Source organism: Pseudophryne corroboree, chromosome 11, assembly GCF_028390025.1.
Source record: "Pseudophryne corroboree isolate aPseCor3 chromosome 11, aPseCor3.hap2, whole genome shotgun sequence".
Classification (NCBI taxonomy): Eukaryota; Metazoa; Chordata; class Amphibia; order Anura; family Myobatrachidae; genus Pseudophryne; species Pseudophryne corroboree.
In genome coordinates, this window is record NC_086454.1 from 183746439 (window position 1) to 183761579 (window position 15141).

Below are 15141 nucleotides of genomic sequence, written 5' to 3' on the forward strand. Positions count from 1 at the left end.
GTGTGTGTGTGTGTTAGTGTGTGATTGGGGAATGTAAGAAACATGATTTATTAACACAATAAAGCACTTTTTTTAATCACTTTTGTTTTTTAAATATATCTATTTTAATCAAACTTGTACTGGAAACCAAAGTTGTATTCCCTCATATACAGTATGTCTCATGTACTGTCTGTTTATTGTATCTCACACGCTCATCTCATATACTCTCTACTTATCTGTTTATCTTGTAGACTGTAAAGTACAGCATGAGGATAGGCAGCAGCCAGGCAGTCGGTAGCGGAGGGGAGGGGCAGACAGGACAGAGCAGCTCTTGAATTTCCTGTCTCTGAAGTTGTTCACAAAAAAAAAACCTACTTGAGACTGAGAGATGTTGAGAGAGGAAAGTTTGAGAAGTCTGCACACAGTCATACAGGGACTGTGGAAAGCTGGTGGAGGTCTCGGACGCGTTACCTGTGGTAAGAGGTGAGGACCTATTATGTGTTCTTTATTTCTCTCTCACACTTTTCTTTTCCTCTCTTATGTGTTTCATTTTCCCTGGACTGTCTTATGTTCCTAGTCCCTCCGTTCCTTTCATGTTTTATGTTGTCATCTTTCTCTTTCACATTAACTCAGTGTGATTCTATGTTCATTTACCCTTTACCCTGTATACACAGCATATTTTTTTAATCTCTTTTTCAGTTTTATCTACATCTGCTTTTATGTATGTATGTATTATGTATTTATTTATGTTTTACTTGTTTTCATCTGGACCATCTCACGTGTGTGTGTGTGTGTGTGTGTGTGTGTGTGTGTGTGTGTATATATATATATATAGAGAGAGAGAGAGAGAGAGAGAGAGAGAGAGAGAGAGAGAGATAGATAGATATACTCTCCGATGTTTATTGGTGGATAATTACAAGTCTGCATTTTCTAGGTCTTTATAACATACAGGAAGACCCATCAGTTCTCAGTAGCTTTCCAATGTGCACAGTATTAGTTCACAACTATCTTTATTACTGATTTTAATGCTGATTTACATTTTTCCTAGAGGAATAAAGATCTCTGGAAACAATCTGGATTAGGTTGGTCCATGTAAAGAAATAATCTTGTAGTGTACAAAGAAATTTATTATCACTATGTGATTGTCATTAACTATATTTTTTATCTGTTTAACATAATATTTATTATTAAGTTAAATTCAAGACTTTTGAAGAAAATATTGATAGAACTAAGGAGGTTGTTTAGTGTTACTTGCTTTATTGGTAAATGGATTGGTAGATTAAATGCATGTTTGTATTTTAAAATAGTTGCTTATATATGTTACAGTTTACAGAAGAACAGTTTATTTTCATGTTAATATTCTTTGTTACAGTTGTCACAGTTTATGTGTTGACGTGTTAATGGAGACTGCTATAGTAAGAATGGACCTGTCATGAACAAAATACATGATACGCAGATGGCACCCAACTGTACCTCTTCTCGCCAAATTTTCTACTTCTCCCATGTATCTAACTGCCTCTCTTCCTTCTCCACTGGCTACTTTAAATTAAATGTCAATTGTGAGCTCATTATCTTTCCCAAAATGTTGTTATCCCTTCCCTCACAGTTCACAACATGTCCCCTGTATACCAAAATGACTGCCTTGGTGTCATCATATGGGCTTCTTTGTGTGTTTCAGATCCCTTTCACAATAGGACTACTGGGTTATAGTCCCGGTAATCTTCTCATCGCAAGGGACATCTCTTATCAGAAGAGCTGTCCCAGGCAGTAAATTTACATGCTTATCGGCATTATTAAATGTCATTGTGCATGCGATAGAGAATAGGATGTACAGTACGTGATACAATCTGGCCACAAGGAGTAACCAAAATTCTGCTGTATGCTCTCTTTATTACACACATGGACTATTGCAACCGCCTCTTAATAGGCCTTACCCTCTATCAGTCTTACCTTCCTCTTCCTTCACTTGTGTCCCATACCCTCCAGAACTCACTTCACAATGCTTACCTTCACCTACAAAGTTGCCCCTTTATACATCTCTTATCTTGCCACTAGATGGATTTTAGCTCTGCATCGCCTCCTCTTATTACCACCTCCTAGACTTCTTCTATAACACTGAACTAATCCCCTCTTGCGCTGTAAATAGTATGATATGGCTCAAAGTTCAATAAGGACAAATGGATAAATTCATATATTCTATATATTTTTTAATAATACATATAAATATATATATATATATATACACTTTACAATGAACTATTAGACCGGTCAAAATAAAATCACTATCAAATATATTACCTAGCTATAGGAGGTGGATCTCAGGTAAACTCTGTGCACAGAGTATTTTTAAAAATAAAAATCAGTCCATGTATTGGATTAAAAAATCAATTGACCAACTATAATTCGCACCCATGTAGTGAATAACATATTTAAACGTGGTTATGTATTGGAATTCCTCAATATGTTACCACTTAACCAGGAAGATAGTATTGTGCAGAATAACCGCTCCACACTGGAGCCTTACGTGTAGCTTGCACCAGTGGTTGTATCACGGGAGAGTCCAATGACAGGAGAGACGGTCTCGGGCTGCGGGAACGGCGCTTCACTGGCGCCTGCTGTGCTGATAGTTTACCCGACTTCCAAGCTGCGGGAACGGCGCTTCACTGGCGCCTGCTGTGCTGATTGTTTACCCGACTTCCAGGCTCTCTGAGTACACGTCTCCAAGTGCCGTATGCAGACACCTCAGTCACGGTTGTATTCCGCCAATCTCCGTTTGATCCACGAATAGTACCGCTGGATGATGGTATATTGTAGGGGTGCAAATAAGCTGGTACAAGGGTCCAACCTCCTAGACTTCTTCTATGCTGCTTCCTACCTATGGAACCCTCTGCCTTACTCCCCCAGACTCTACCATAATCTATAATCTTTCAAGTGCTCCTTAAAAACCCACCTCTTTATTCTTCCCTGCTTTTTTCACATCTATCCCCTTGCTCCTGCGTCTCTGCCTGCCCTCACCCTCTAGTAAGCAAGCTGTGTCCCGTTTCTCATACAGTCTCTACCTGCTCACTCCCTCTAGAACAGGCCTGGCCAACCTGTGGCTCTCCAGCTGTTGTAAAACTACAAGTCCCATCATGGTTTGCCCCAGTTTTGCTATTAGGAAATGCTAGAATGGTGGCAGGGCATGCTGGGATGTGCAGTTTCACAACATCTGGAGAGCCACAGGTTGGCCAGGCCTGCTCTAGAATGTACAGACTCACAGGCAAGGCCTTCCCTTACCTTATATCTCATGTCTGCTTTATCAGCCCCCTTTTTGTCTAACCTGCTTATACCTGTAAAGTGTTATGCTGGGATTTTATTTAGCATTATATCAGGTGCAAACTGAGTATATACCTGATGCTACAAAGTCACATATTTCAGTGGGTATCAGGGAATAATTACATTACACACGTAAAGGGAGATTTACAAAATGATGGTTTTACAAATTACCAAATTAGCTAAATCTGCATCCAAAAAAAGAGGTTGTTGTGACAGTCGAAATGGCTCAGACCACTTTTATCTTCACAATTCTGTATAAAAAAAGGGTGAAGTCTCTCCTCCCTCCTCATTGCCCACCTGTATTGTATTAAATGTAATAACATTGTCTCACATATATAATTAATAAATATAGTGCACCCATATATACATTTATAAATTATAATGGCTTCCTATATTCTTGAAATATGCCTCATAGATTTAATTGGTAAATTATGATGGATCTCATATTATTAAAATAACTATGATGTGACCCTTCAGTTTTCCTAAGTAACGACGACTCAGTTGAATATGTAATATTTCTAATGCCCCCCATATTACTTTTAATATTAATACCTGCACAGACTGCTCCCCAAATTATTCTGTAGTGGAGTGGTAGCCACAATTCCCTACCTTTTACTCTTTTACCTTGATCCTCCAAATCACAATGATCCAGAACCTCAATCAACATGATTTAACCATCTGTGCTCAGGCATGTATATACTTAAAACCTGGACTGTTGGGGCGCACTGAGGACCCTGTTTGGGAACCTCTTCCCTAGACTATGACCAGTTGGATGCATGCAAAATTCTGAGTGTTTCCTTTTAATGGATCTCAGTGGTGTAGAAAGATTATGGCCTGTAATGTAAACGGGTGTGGTTCATCAAATCGACAGTGTCTAGGTCGACAATGTTTAGGTCGACCACTATAGGTCGACAGTCACTAGGTAGACATGGATGGAAGGTCGTCAGGGTTTCTAGGTCGACATGTGCTAGGTCGACAGGTCTAAAGGTCGACATGAGGATTTTTTATTTTTTTTGTGTCGTTTTCTTCATAAAGTGACCGGGATCCCAAATTAGTGCACCGCGTCCCCTTGCATGGCTCGCTTCGCTCGCCATGCTTCGGGCTCCGCTACCGCTTCGCTCGGCACACTTTACCGTTCCAATCCTAGTCCACGTGGATCGAAAAAATCCAAAAAAAAAAAATGTGAAAAACTCATGTCGACCTTTAGACCTGTCGACCTAGCACATGTCGACCTAGAAACCCTGTCGACCTTCCATCCATGTCGACCTAGTGACTGTCGACCTATAGTGGTCTACCTAAACATTGTCGACCTAGACACTGTCGATCTTCAGACCGGATCCCAATGTAAACGTTAGGATCACATCAGATAAAATGGAAAGCAGTGAAAATTATACAAAAGAATCTTATCATATACAAATGTGTATGCAAAATAAACAAAAATAATGTTATTTAATTACCTTTTGTTCAGAGAGCACAAAACATGTTACTGTGCTCTTTGTCTAAGGTAGTATTGCACTCGGTAAACAAGGATACACAAGTAGTTTGTACCATTACATTCACACCAGTAGATGAAGGGTTAAGACATGCAACACAGGGAAAGATCACAATGTAGGGAAATAATACAAGTACGGTAAAAAGGAAAACAACAAGGGAAACACGCCGGGGGTGCAATTCCTGCATTGCGAAGATTGTTGTGTAGCTAATGCAATTTGGTATTACTGACACTTTTATCCATCAGCCGCATTATGCTGGTCCGTATGTGGCCTACAGTCTGTTCTGTGGAGATTGTGTGCCTGCTGGTCCGTATGTGGCCTACAGTGTGTTCTGTGGAGATTGTGTGCCTGCTGGTCCGTATGTGGCCTACAGTCTGTTCTGTGGAGATTGTGTGCCTGCTGGTCCGTATGTGGCCTACAGTGTGTTCTGTGGAGATTGTGTGCCTGCTGGTCCGTATGTGGCCTACAGTCTGTTCTGTGGAGATTGTGTGTCTGCTGGTCCGTATGTGGCCTACAGTGTGTTCTGTGGAGATTGTGTGCCTGCTGGTCCGTATGTGGCCTACAGTCTGTTCTGTGGAGATTGTGTGTCTGCTGGTCCGTATGTGGCCTACAGTGTGTTCTGTGGAGATTGTGTGCCTGCTGGTCCGTATGTGGCCTACAGTCTGTTCTGTGGAGATTGTGTGCCTGCTGGTCCGTATGTGGCCTACAGTGTGTTCTGTGGAGATTGTGTGCCTGCTGGTCCGTATGTGGCCTACAGTGTGTTCTGTGGAGATTGTGTGCCTGCTGGTCCGTATGTGGCCTACAGTGTGTTCTGTGGAGATTGTGTGCCTGCTGGTCCGTATGTGGCCTACAGTCTGTTCTGTGGAGATTGTGTGCCTGCTGGTCCGTATGTGGCCTACAGTGTGTTCTGTGGAGATTGTGTGCCTGCTGGTCCGTATGTGGCCTACAGTGTGTTCTGTGGAGATTGTGTGCCTGCTGGTCCGTATGTGGCCTACAGTGTGTTCTGTGGAGATTGTGTGCCTGCTGGTCCGTATGTGGCCTACAGTTTGTTCTGTGGAGATTGTGTGCCTGCTGGTCCGTATGTGGCCTACAGTGTGTTCTGTGGAGATTGTGTGCCTGCTGGTCCGTATGTGGCCTACAGTGTGTTCTGTGGAGATTGTGTGCCTGCTGGTCCGTATGTGGCCTACAGTGTGTTCTGTGGAGATTGTGTGCCTGCTGGTCCGTATGTAGCCTACAGTGTGTTCTGTGGAGATTGTGTGCCTGCTGGTCCGTATGTGGCCTACAGTGTGTTCTGTGGAGATTGTGTGCCTGCTGGTCTGTATGTGGCCTACAGTGTGTTCTGTGGAGATTGTGTGCCTGCTGGTCCGTATGTGGCCTACAGTGTGTTCTGTGGAGATTGTGTGCCTGCTGGTCCGTATGTGGCCTACAGTGTGTTCTGTGGAGATTGTGTGCCTGCTGGTCCGTATGTGGCCTACAGTCTGTTCTGTGGAGATTGTGTGCCTGCTGGTCCGTATGTGGCCTACAGTGTGTTCTGTGGAGATTGTGTGCCTGCTGGTCCGTATGTGGCCTACAGTGTGTTCTGTGGAGATTGTGTGCCTGCTGGTCCGTATGTGGCCTACAGTCTGTTCTGTGGAGATTGTGTGCCTGCTGGTCCGTATGTGGCCTACAGTCTGTTCTGTGGAGATTGTGTGCCTGCTGGTCCGTATGTGGCCTACAGTGTGTTCTGTGGAGATTGTGTGCCTGTTGGTCCGTATGTGGCCTACAATGTGTTCTGTGGAGATTGTGTGCTTCATTTTATTTTGCTCACTTTGTAGACAGAGCGTTAAAGTTCGCTTAATCTGAAGATTTTGTCCCAATACAAAAGGGCTTCATAGGAATGTACAAGTATTCATGTAAACCATAACTACTTCTGGTAAAGCTTTCAGTGCCTTGGGTATGGGATGCCGGCGGCGGGCTCGGTGGCTCGCTGAGCTCGCCCCCAGTTCTATTCCCACTCTGTAGATGTCGTGGCCACCCAGGAGTAGGTATAGCCCCTGTTAGCCAGGATTCCGGCTGGTGGCATTGTCAGTGGTCGGGATTTCTGCGTCAGTATCCTGACCGCTGGGATCCCGACTGCCGGAAATGTAACATCCCCTTTCGGTGTAGTTCTGATAGCAATGGCTATGTGCAGGGTGCTAAAAAGGGCGTGCACTGCTCCACCAGAGAGGAATGTTCTACACGTGACTTACATCCAACTGTACATAAGCCCCACAGCAATTACATCATTTGGCACATATTACATACAGATAGATGTTGATGTAGCTATACAGATATATAGAACTCTGACGTTTCTTTATTTTCTAGTTAACAGCCTGTCAAAATGACGGAACAACATAACAGTAATGTCAGCACCAGTGGCTGTGCACGCCTGAACAGATCATCATTAGAATTGCTCCATCGGGCGCCATCTAGTGGCCGCTGGCTCAAACAACACTTGAGTTCACCCATAGAAGTGGGGAGCAGACTTAACCTTTTACTATATAGGATGTATATAACTGCTAGATAATAAGGGTGAGGCGCAAATGTGGTTTGAACTAAGGCCCTGATTCGGAATTGTATGCTAATGCTGCTGCAACTGCGATCATGTATCCAGTTAAAGTACGGAAATATGCAGATGCTAGTATAAGCATTTCCTTTGTGTACAAGTGTGAGATGGACTGTTCAAAACATGAAACTCCCACTGTACTTAGGGGGTCAATCCGACCCGTTCGCACGCAGCGGTTTATCACGTGCGAACGGGTGCGGAATGCGCATGCGCGGCGGCCGCAGTGCGCATGCGTGGCGTTGCCCGGCGACAGGTGTCGCCGGGTTACGTCGCGTCTTGAGAAGGAAGCGGTCGCAGAGCGGACAGCAAAGTAGATGGACAGGAAGAAGGTGGACCTGGGCGTCACCGCAGCGTTTCCAGCCGTTTTCGGGGAGTGGATTTGAAAACACAGGCGTGTCCAGAAGAACGGAGGGCAGATGTCTGACGTCAAAGCCGGCTCCTCCATCTCTGAGATCGTCGCACAGGGTAAGTAGGTATAGGGCTGGTCTACTTGTGCTTGAAATCTTTTTAGCTTAGCAGGGCTGCAGAAGCGATCGCAGCCCTGCTAAGCTAAAATACACACCCCCATAGGCGTGTACTAGTTGATCGCAGCAGCAACAAAAAGTTGCTGGCTGCGATCAACTCGGAATGACCACCTTACTTGTGCACTGTGCAGATTCATCGTCTGGTCCGTGTACTCCTCCATCACCCAAGCATTGGACCAACATCGATTGCTCAAGTAAAGGCTCATACACACTAGACGAGAAAGTGAAAAATCTTGACCAGGAGGGCTGATGTGAGTGAGATCTTTCACAATCTCATCCAGTGTGTATACTAAATGTCGTGTACGATGTGCGCTCCCGCGCATCATTAATGACCCCCTCCCTCGTCTGAACATGTACAGACGAGGGAGGTCCTCGTTAACGACAAGCATGGCCATCATTTCCCCCCCCGCCTCCCCACTGCCGTCTCTGCCTGTCCTGGCCACATCGGCAAGTGTGTATACACTTGCCGATGCCAGGCCCCCCGCCGGGTCCCCGTCACTGCCAATATCGACGTCGGCGGGGATCGGGTAATGTGTGTGTGGCGTAAGTCCAGGGTCACAGAGATTGAGCTGTGTAACGTCCACAAAATATGACCACTGTGTCTGCAGTGCTGTGAGAGAGAACTGCCAGTGATACTCCCATTATATTCCCACAACAGCCTCTTTTTATTTTGAAGTTTGGTTACCTCCCGGTCTCCACCTAGACTGCAAGTCCTTCGAAGTGGTCTTCTCACATCTGTGCAAGCTGGTACACATGTGCGTGCGCAAAAGGGTTACTAAGTGAATTCACTCATACACAGAATAAAAGCAATAGGCATTTGTGAAAACATATATCGTTGTGTGCTGATGTGGATTGTGTAGATCAGGCTGTAAGTATTGTGTCAGCATTGTGTGGATCAGGCTGTAAGCATTCAAGTTTTGCAAAGCATGCACAGTTGAAGAAAAATAACATCTGCAATGATCAGGGAAAAAACCTGCACAGATGACAAGTATATACTCCATAGTAAAGCTGGGCATACACTATACAATTATCTGGCAGACATCTGTCCAATCTGGCTGGTTGGAATGAAAATCTGGTACTGTATAGGAGCAAATGACAAATGACTATTTGCCCCCAAACACTCAAAAACTGATAAAAACAGTTGTTCAGAAAAATTGGTTAAATCACTTCTCTGTCCAATAGAACTTGATATATTTTGTAGTAGTAATGGACAGATGGCGATGGCAGGTATGCCTGCTCTTTAACCTATGAACCTACTAACGCAGGATGTTTTACAATAGGCTAGACTGTTCTTCAAAAATATCTGCACTACTAGTTTCTCTTTCGTTTATACCTCTTTTATACCAAATACCGCGGGTCGCAGCCGGGAGCATGACACGGGTGCTACCCGGCTGCGATCCGCCTCAAACCCCTTTCCTAAAGCCTGCTCCAACTCGGCATATTACCGGCTTGGTGACATTGACGATGACGCGGTGTGGGTGTCGTTTGGAGATCACATGATCTCCAAGTGCCACCCTTACATGCACTGTAAACGGGAAGCCAGGTCGATGCGACCCGACTCCCATTTACACTGCACAGTTTGCTGGGTTGAGCACGTGTTCAACCCTGCAAACTACCCGAGTTGGAATACCGGGTCACTCGACCCGGATTATCCAACTCGGCCCTTTTACACCGCGCAGCAACACGGGTTATGCATGTTCATGTGCAATAACCCGTGTTATATGCTGGCTGTGTAAAAGGGGCCTTACTCTCTCCCTTCTACTACTGTAGGTTCCTGCAGTTTGTGGAACATTCCCTTTATTGAAACACACATGCCTTCATGCAACACTTATGTTATAACTGTTTTACACTTACCCAACAAGGCCTTAGACTTTTCAGGAAGTCAGGGAGAACTTTGCTATTTAAGGGAAATTCCCTGACATTCAGGGAGTGTTGGCAAGTATGACGGAAATGTATGCATTATGAAAGAATTGGGAATATTACAATTGTATGCAATCTTCTTAGCTAATTTAGGGGATTATTCAGGTGGCATTGCAATATCCCCATGCCCGGTGCCAGTGCGCACACGTGCAGGTACTGTTTTGCGCATGTGAGTGCATGCTCAGTGGCTGTGAATGCCTCTACCTAATTGACAGATAGAAGCATTCGTGGGGTGGGTGGGGGCAGTGATGGACTGTTGTGGGGGCATAACGGGGAAAATGGGGGTGGGTCGCAGCCGCTCCAATGGAAAAAAAGGTGGCGGACCACCTAGCTGGGGCTGCAGTGGGTCATCCACAAATGCTGCAACCGCAATCCGATTACAATCGCAGTCACAAGACGGGAGTTAGTATGTTGGGCGGCCCCCAACATGCTACAAAAGGGCAGAATCTGCAATCCATGCTGAATAGAGTCCTTAATGCATATCATTTTCTTGGGTAATTCTCCATAAAAAATGTTTTAGTTGCTTTCTGCATTGTCTAGCAGTGGCCGTGTAATAAATCTTCCTTCTAGTTCTGCAGAACAGGAAGTCCAGTGTGCATAAACAATACTTCCCATCCATTTACAAAGGTACTGTGTATGTGATGGCTGCTGATAAAACTTAGTAACTCTTTATAACCAGTGCTGTCTACCTTATGCTGACTACATCAGGGAATATAGGCCACATTATACCTGTAAACCATCCTGGTTTGGGCGGCGCAGTCCAAATTTTAGTGAATCAACAATAAAATTGTGTTTTACCAATTGGCGTTTTTTCAAACGGACACTTTTACATGGTTTGCCATGAGATGTAACATAGCTATTTTTTAAAGGTAATATACAGTGTGTACTGCCTTAAAAAAACTTGCTGCTTAAAATCCTGTGGCAGAACTGCTGATTGATCTACAAACTATGAGCTTGCTTATTGGGCCCTTATCTGCATTTTCTCATAGCTCATTTGAAAAAAAATAAGCATATTAAGCCCATAAATGTGGTCAATTGCAGCATTTTTGAGCATTAGGGGCATTTACCAAAGGGGTACAGCAGCAGCTATCAGCAGTGGTGGAACTAGTGGTAGTGCAGCTAGTGCATTGCATCTGGGGGCTGACTGTATGAAGGGGCACGTAGCAAGATGATGCGGTCCATCCGCCTATAAACTATCTCACAATTTTTTTCCCCTTCTCCGATAATTACTACTCACACATGCGCAATTGCTCAGCTAGGTCTGAACCCAGAAGTCAAATGTCTGCTGAAGCAATCACTTTTCTTTTTAGCTTTTGACAGGATAATTCAAAAGAAATAGAATAAGAATGATGTGCATCACAATACATTTTCCTAAATACTACCGACATCTTCTCAGGAGCAAATCGATGTTAGATGAGTACATTGATCTTCTTTTCTCCATACTGTGAATACACAACTTATGTTTGCCTGTTCATATCATCATACAATGATTGATATGATGTGTTTTGTCTTTATCTTACGTTTTTTCTCTTTTAACAGAAAGAAGACAAAACAGAAGAACACTTGAGTGTATTTAACTTCACCCTTTAAAAACAAAAAATGCTTCTCAATTAAAGTGAACAATGGATGCACTGATCTCTTCAAAGCTTTATTTAGAATGAGTTATGCACATTTGGATTTCTTGGAACTTTGTGAAAAGGACTAAAACATGAGAGGACTGTATTCCAGTTCAAATATACTTGGCTGGAGTTTTCAATTTTGGTTTACTAATGAATAATTATCAGTTACTGTAACTTTTTACAATTTGGTTTCCCTTTGAGAGTGATTCCTTGCATCACAATATTTTTGGTGTGGTAGAGGAAAGGTATTACAGTGACCAAGAAGCAGATAAATTACTTTTTTCTTTTTATCCATGTGATTTACAATTAATATTTTTCTTTGGAATAATTTTCCAGTGAACCCGTGACAGTCGGTAGAACGTTATTTCTTCAATATTAATTTCATACTTTTGGCTTTTCACAATGACTTTGGAGAAAGTCACTCAGGGAAAAACAACAGTCAGGCTTCAGATCGGTCTGTGCCGTGAGGCCTATCATCTGCATCCATTTGAGACCAACTATAGCACTGTGAAGAGGCTGGCTGTGGACCTTGTAGAGAAGAAGGTAGGACTTCCTTCATTCCTATGGATGTTGGCATTCTGTATTACAAGCATTTATGAATATGTGATCAGAGTTAACATTGTTATATCTTGACATCGAAAAGGTGGCATTTTACTTTTGTTGTGATTCTTTCATCAGTTTTAGGGGGGCATAACCTTTGTGGATAACAAGTTAAGACCATGTATTAGACCCATGGCAATTTTGGCAATGGATTTTTAGGAGCTAATTATGAGAATTCTACATAAAACAGCCTTTTAGATTCCAACTATTAATGTGCTTTTCTGGCAGAATTTGGTAAGAATATGTTGTTGAGTTATAGCATCATCAGGGCTGGAGATAGCATTTGGAACATAAAGCCTTGGCCTACGAACAGCGAAGGTTGAGAGCTTAATAAGTGCTACTTATGCTAATTATTCCCCTTTATGGTCTGGCCAAACCTCCCTCCAACAATTGTATGTTTTCCCCAGCACCCATCCTACATGTTCTCATGTTCTGGTGCTCCTGTGGCTCATCATATCTAATTACTGGGAATGTAGATCCTACTTTTGCAGCAATGAATGCAATTTCAGTTCACATGGCTGGTAAGTAAGACAGCCTATTTAGGACAACTCCCCCAGCCCCCGCATGACCCAAACAGCCTTAGTGGCATTTAGAACATGTTTTTTTCATCTGTGAATCAACGTTTTCCCCGCATGTTTATAACCATACTTGATGCTGCTGCCCACTTTGGGGGACAGGGTTGGTATTATTCCATTAGGGCCCTCCTCATCTCTGGAAATTGCAGCAATTTCCCCTTCTGCGGGGAGGGGTGGAGCTAAAATGATGGGACTCTTGTAATTTATCCCTGCCCCCTACATACGGTACCATGATTATATCCCCATCCTGCCAGCTTCACTAGAAAGCTGGTGGGATGTGGCAGATCTGCCTACTTTTTTGGGGGGCAGGGCACTACTTGAAAAATCGGAAGTCTCCCGCATCTTCCAGGAGAGTAGGCAAGTATGTTTTAAACAGAAAGATGTATTTACTAACATTGATTTTAGTTGCAATATTTTTGAATTGAACCACAGCAACCAAATAAGCTTGTTCTTGTCTAGCACAATGAAGGCAGTTGTCTGATTGGTTGCTGTGGTTTGTGAAAATGTTTCAGGTGTGTGTTGTGCTATTATATGCACTGGAGGTATATGCTCTTAGTTTTACAAGCTTTATTTTTTTTTTTTTTTGCATATAAAGCCACAAAGGTTTCCTGTAACTTGGTTTCAGTTCAGCATGTAAAAGCAAAAGAGAAAAATAAACCACCAAAGCATTATATGTGACCACAGTCCTCACAGGGTAACTCCACTTATGCTACTTTTTACCCGAACTAGAACTACGCAGCTTCTATGCCAATTTAGGGTTCATCCCTGTTCTGCCAGTGCTATACTGCTTATTGACTCAGTTACTGTACTTACATCTTAAGGATTTCCTCTGCTGGGAGAGTACATACATATTTAATTTAATTTAGGTGAACAGTGTAATGTGATAGAAGCTGGTCTGGATTTAGCTGCTGCTGTTCTGTACTGTACCCCACGCCTGTTGTAACATGCTATGGTCCTAACCCCTGCTCTAACACCTCTTTTATTCATGCTAACCCATCTATTGAAGTTCTGGACAAAGGGTCATAGAGTGCCGTGGTCGGGGTTTCAGTGTGTGTGTGGGTGGGGGGCTTTAGCCTGATGCTTCTGAAGCGCTAGCTAAACCCCTTTCACTAAAAAGTAGAGATGTGTCCTCAGTGCAGGAGTGCTGGCAGAGTCCTCAGTGCAGGGGTGCCGGCGGTGTCGGCAATGCGGGAGTGCTGGAGGTGTACTCAGTGCAGGAGTTCAGGGGTTTGGCAGTGTCGGCAGTGTGGGAGTGCCGGAAGTGTCCTCAGTGCAGGGGTGCCGGCAGTGTCAGCAATGCGGGAGTGCTGGAGGTATCCTCAGTGCAGGAGTTCAGGGATGCATCAGTGTCGGCAGTGTGGGAGTGCCGGAAGTGTCCTCAGTGCAGCGGTGCCGGCAGTGCGAAAGTGCTGGAAGTGTCCTCAGTGCAGGAGTTCAGGGGTGCTGGCAGTTTCAGCAGTATGGGAGTGCTGGAAGTGTCCTCAGTGCAGGGGTGCCGGCAGTGTCAGCAGTGCAGGAGTGTCGGCAGTGCGGGCGGCGGGGTTGGCAGAGCGGGCGGCAGTGTCGGCAGTGTGGGCAGTGGTTTTGGCAGTGCGGGCGGCGGCGCGATTAGTGCTGTGGGGGCATCCATCTTGGGGCCATTTTAGTCTATGGGGAAACGCTGATTGGCTGAGAGCCATGACAGACAGCTCTCGCAGCCAATTAGTGGCTTTCCATAGGTTACTATGGAGACCAGCATCCGAGGCAAAACCTCAGGATCTGACAGTGGAATCCTGAGGTTTTGCCTCGATTGGGGATCTGGGGCAGGCAGGGACATCCGAGCTGTGGCTTGGATGGCCCCAGATCCCCTAGGTTCGGGGGTTCGGTTCTCTGTGAACCGAACCCACTCATCTCTACTAAAAAGTCACATGCATTTGCTCAAAGCACCCATTCACTGTTGCCATGGTGTGCTGTGCAGGGCTGCGGTGATAGGGTCATACCTTCCAATATTCCGACAGTAAGGGTGAAGTTGTCAACAGTTGAGACATAGGGGTCAATCCAATTAGCCGCGAAGGGTGCAAAGTGCCGTTGCAGCTGCGTTTAAACGACAGCAATGGCTCCTGATCTCGCACCCTTTGCAGCCTGGTTTCTGCCTGAATTTGCTCAAAATTGCTCTCTCCCCTATGGGGCAGCGAGCACTTTTGAGCAATTTCAGGCCACTATAAACTGCGGCTAATTGGATTGACCCCATAGAGGTTGACTGTTTGGACAGCGGGACCTACCCAGCAAAACTTGACTGTGCTGCCTAATGGGGAGAAATAATTGTGCCGGTCGGGATCCCGGTGTCGGTATTTCGACCGCTGGGATTCCGTCCGGCAGGATCTTGACCGCATCCCAGTTGCAGCAATGCACTGTTCAATTATTGGTCTGATCAGCTGATTAGCAGCTGATCGGGCTGATAAATGAACAGTATATGCCCAACATAAGCTGGTTATTTGCTGCACTATACCTCTCTCCAAAACTTGCTAATTCACCCACACCCCCTTAATCTGT

General features: G+C 44.6%; 1 protein-coding gene across 2 annotated transcripts in view; it reads left to right on the forward strand.

Annotated features, from left to right (window-relative positions):
• Positions 1–322: 322 nt before the first annotated feature.
• LOC134969293 (serine/threonine-protein kinase D1-like) overlaps positions 323–15141 on the forward strand; it is a 302224-nt gene continuing 287405 nt past the window's right edge. The window contains exons 1-2 of one of the 2 annotated variants that reach the window (XM_063945144.1): positions 323–462; positions 11355–11977. In XM_063945144.1, coding sequence (XP_063801214.1) covers positions 11837–11977 — 141 coding nt within the window. In that variant the 5' untranslated portion in view covers positions 323–462; positions 11355–11836. The remainder of the gene's footprint in view (positions 463–11354; positions 11978–15141) is intronic. The other variant, XM_063945145.1, reaches the window with a different exon arrangement.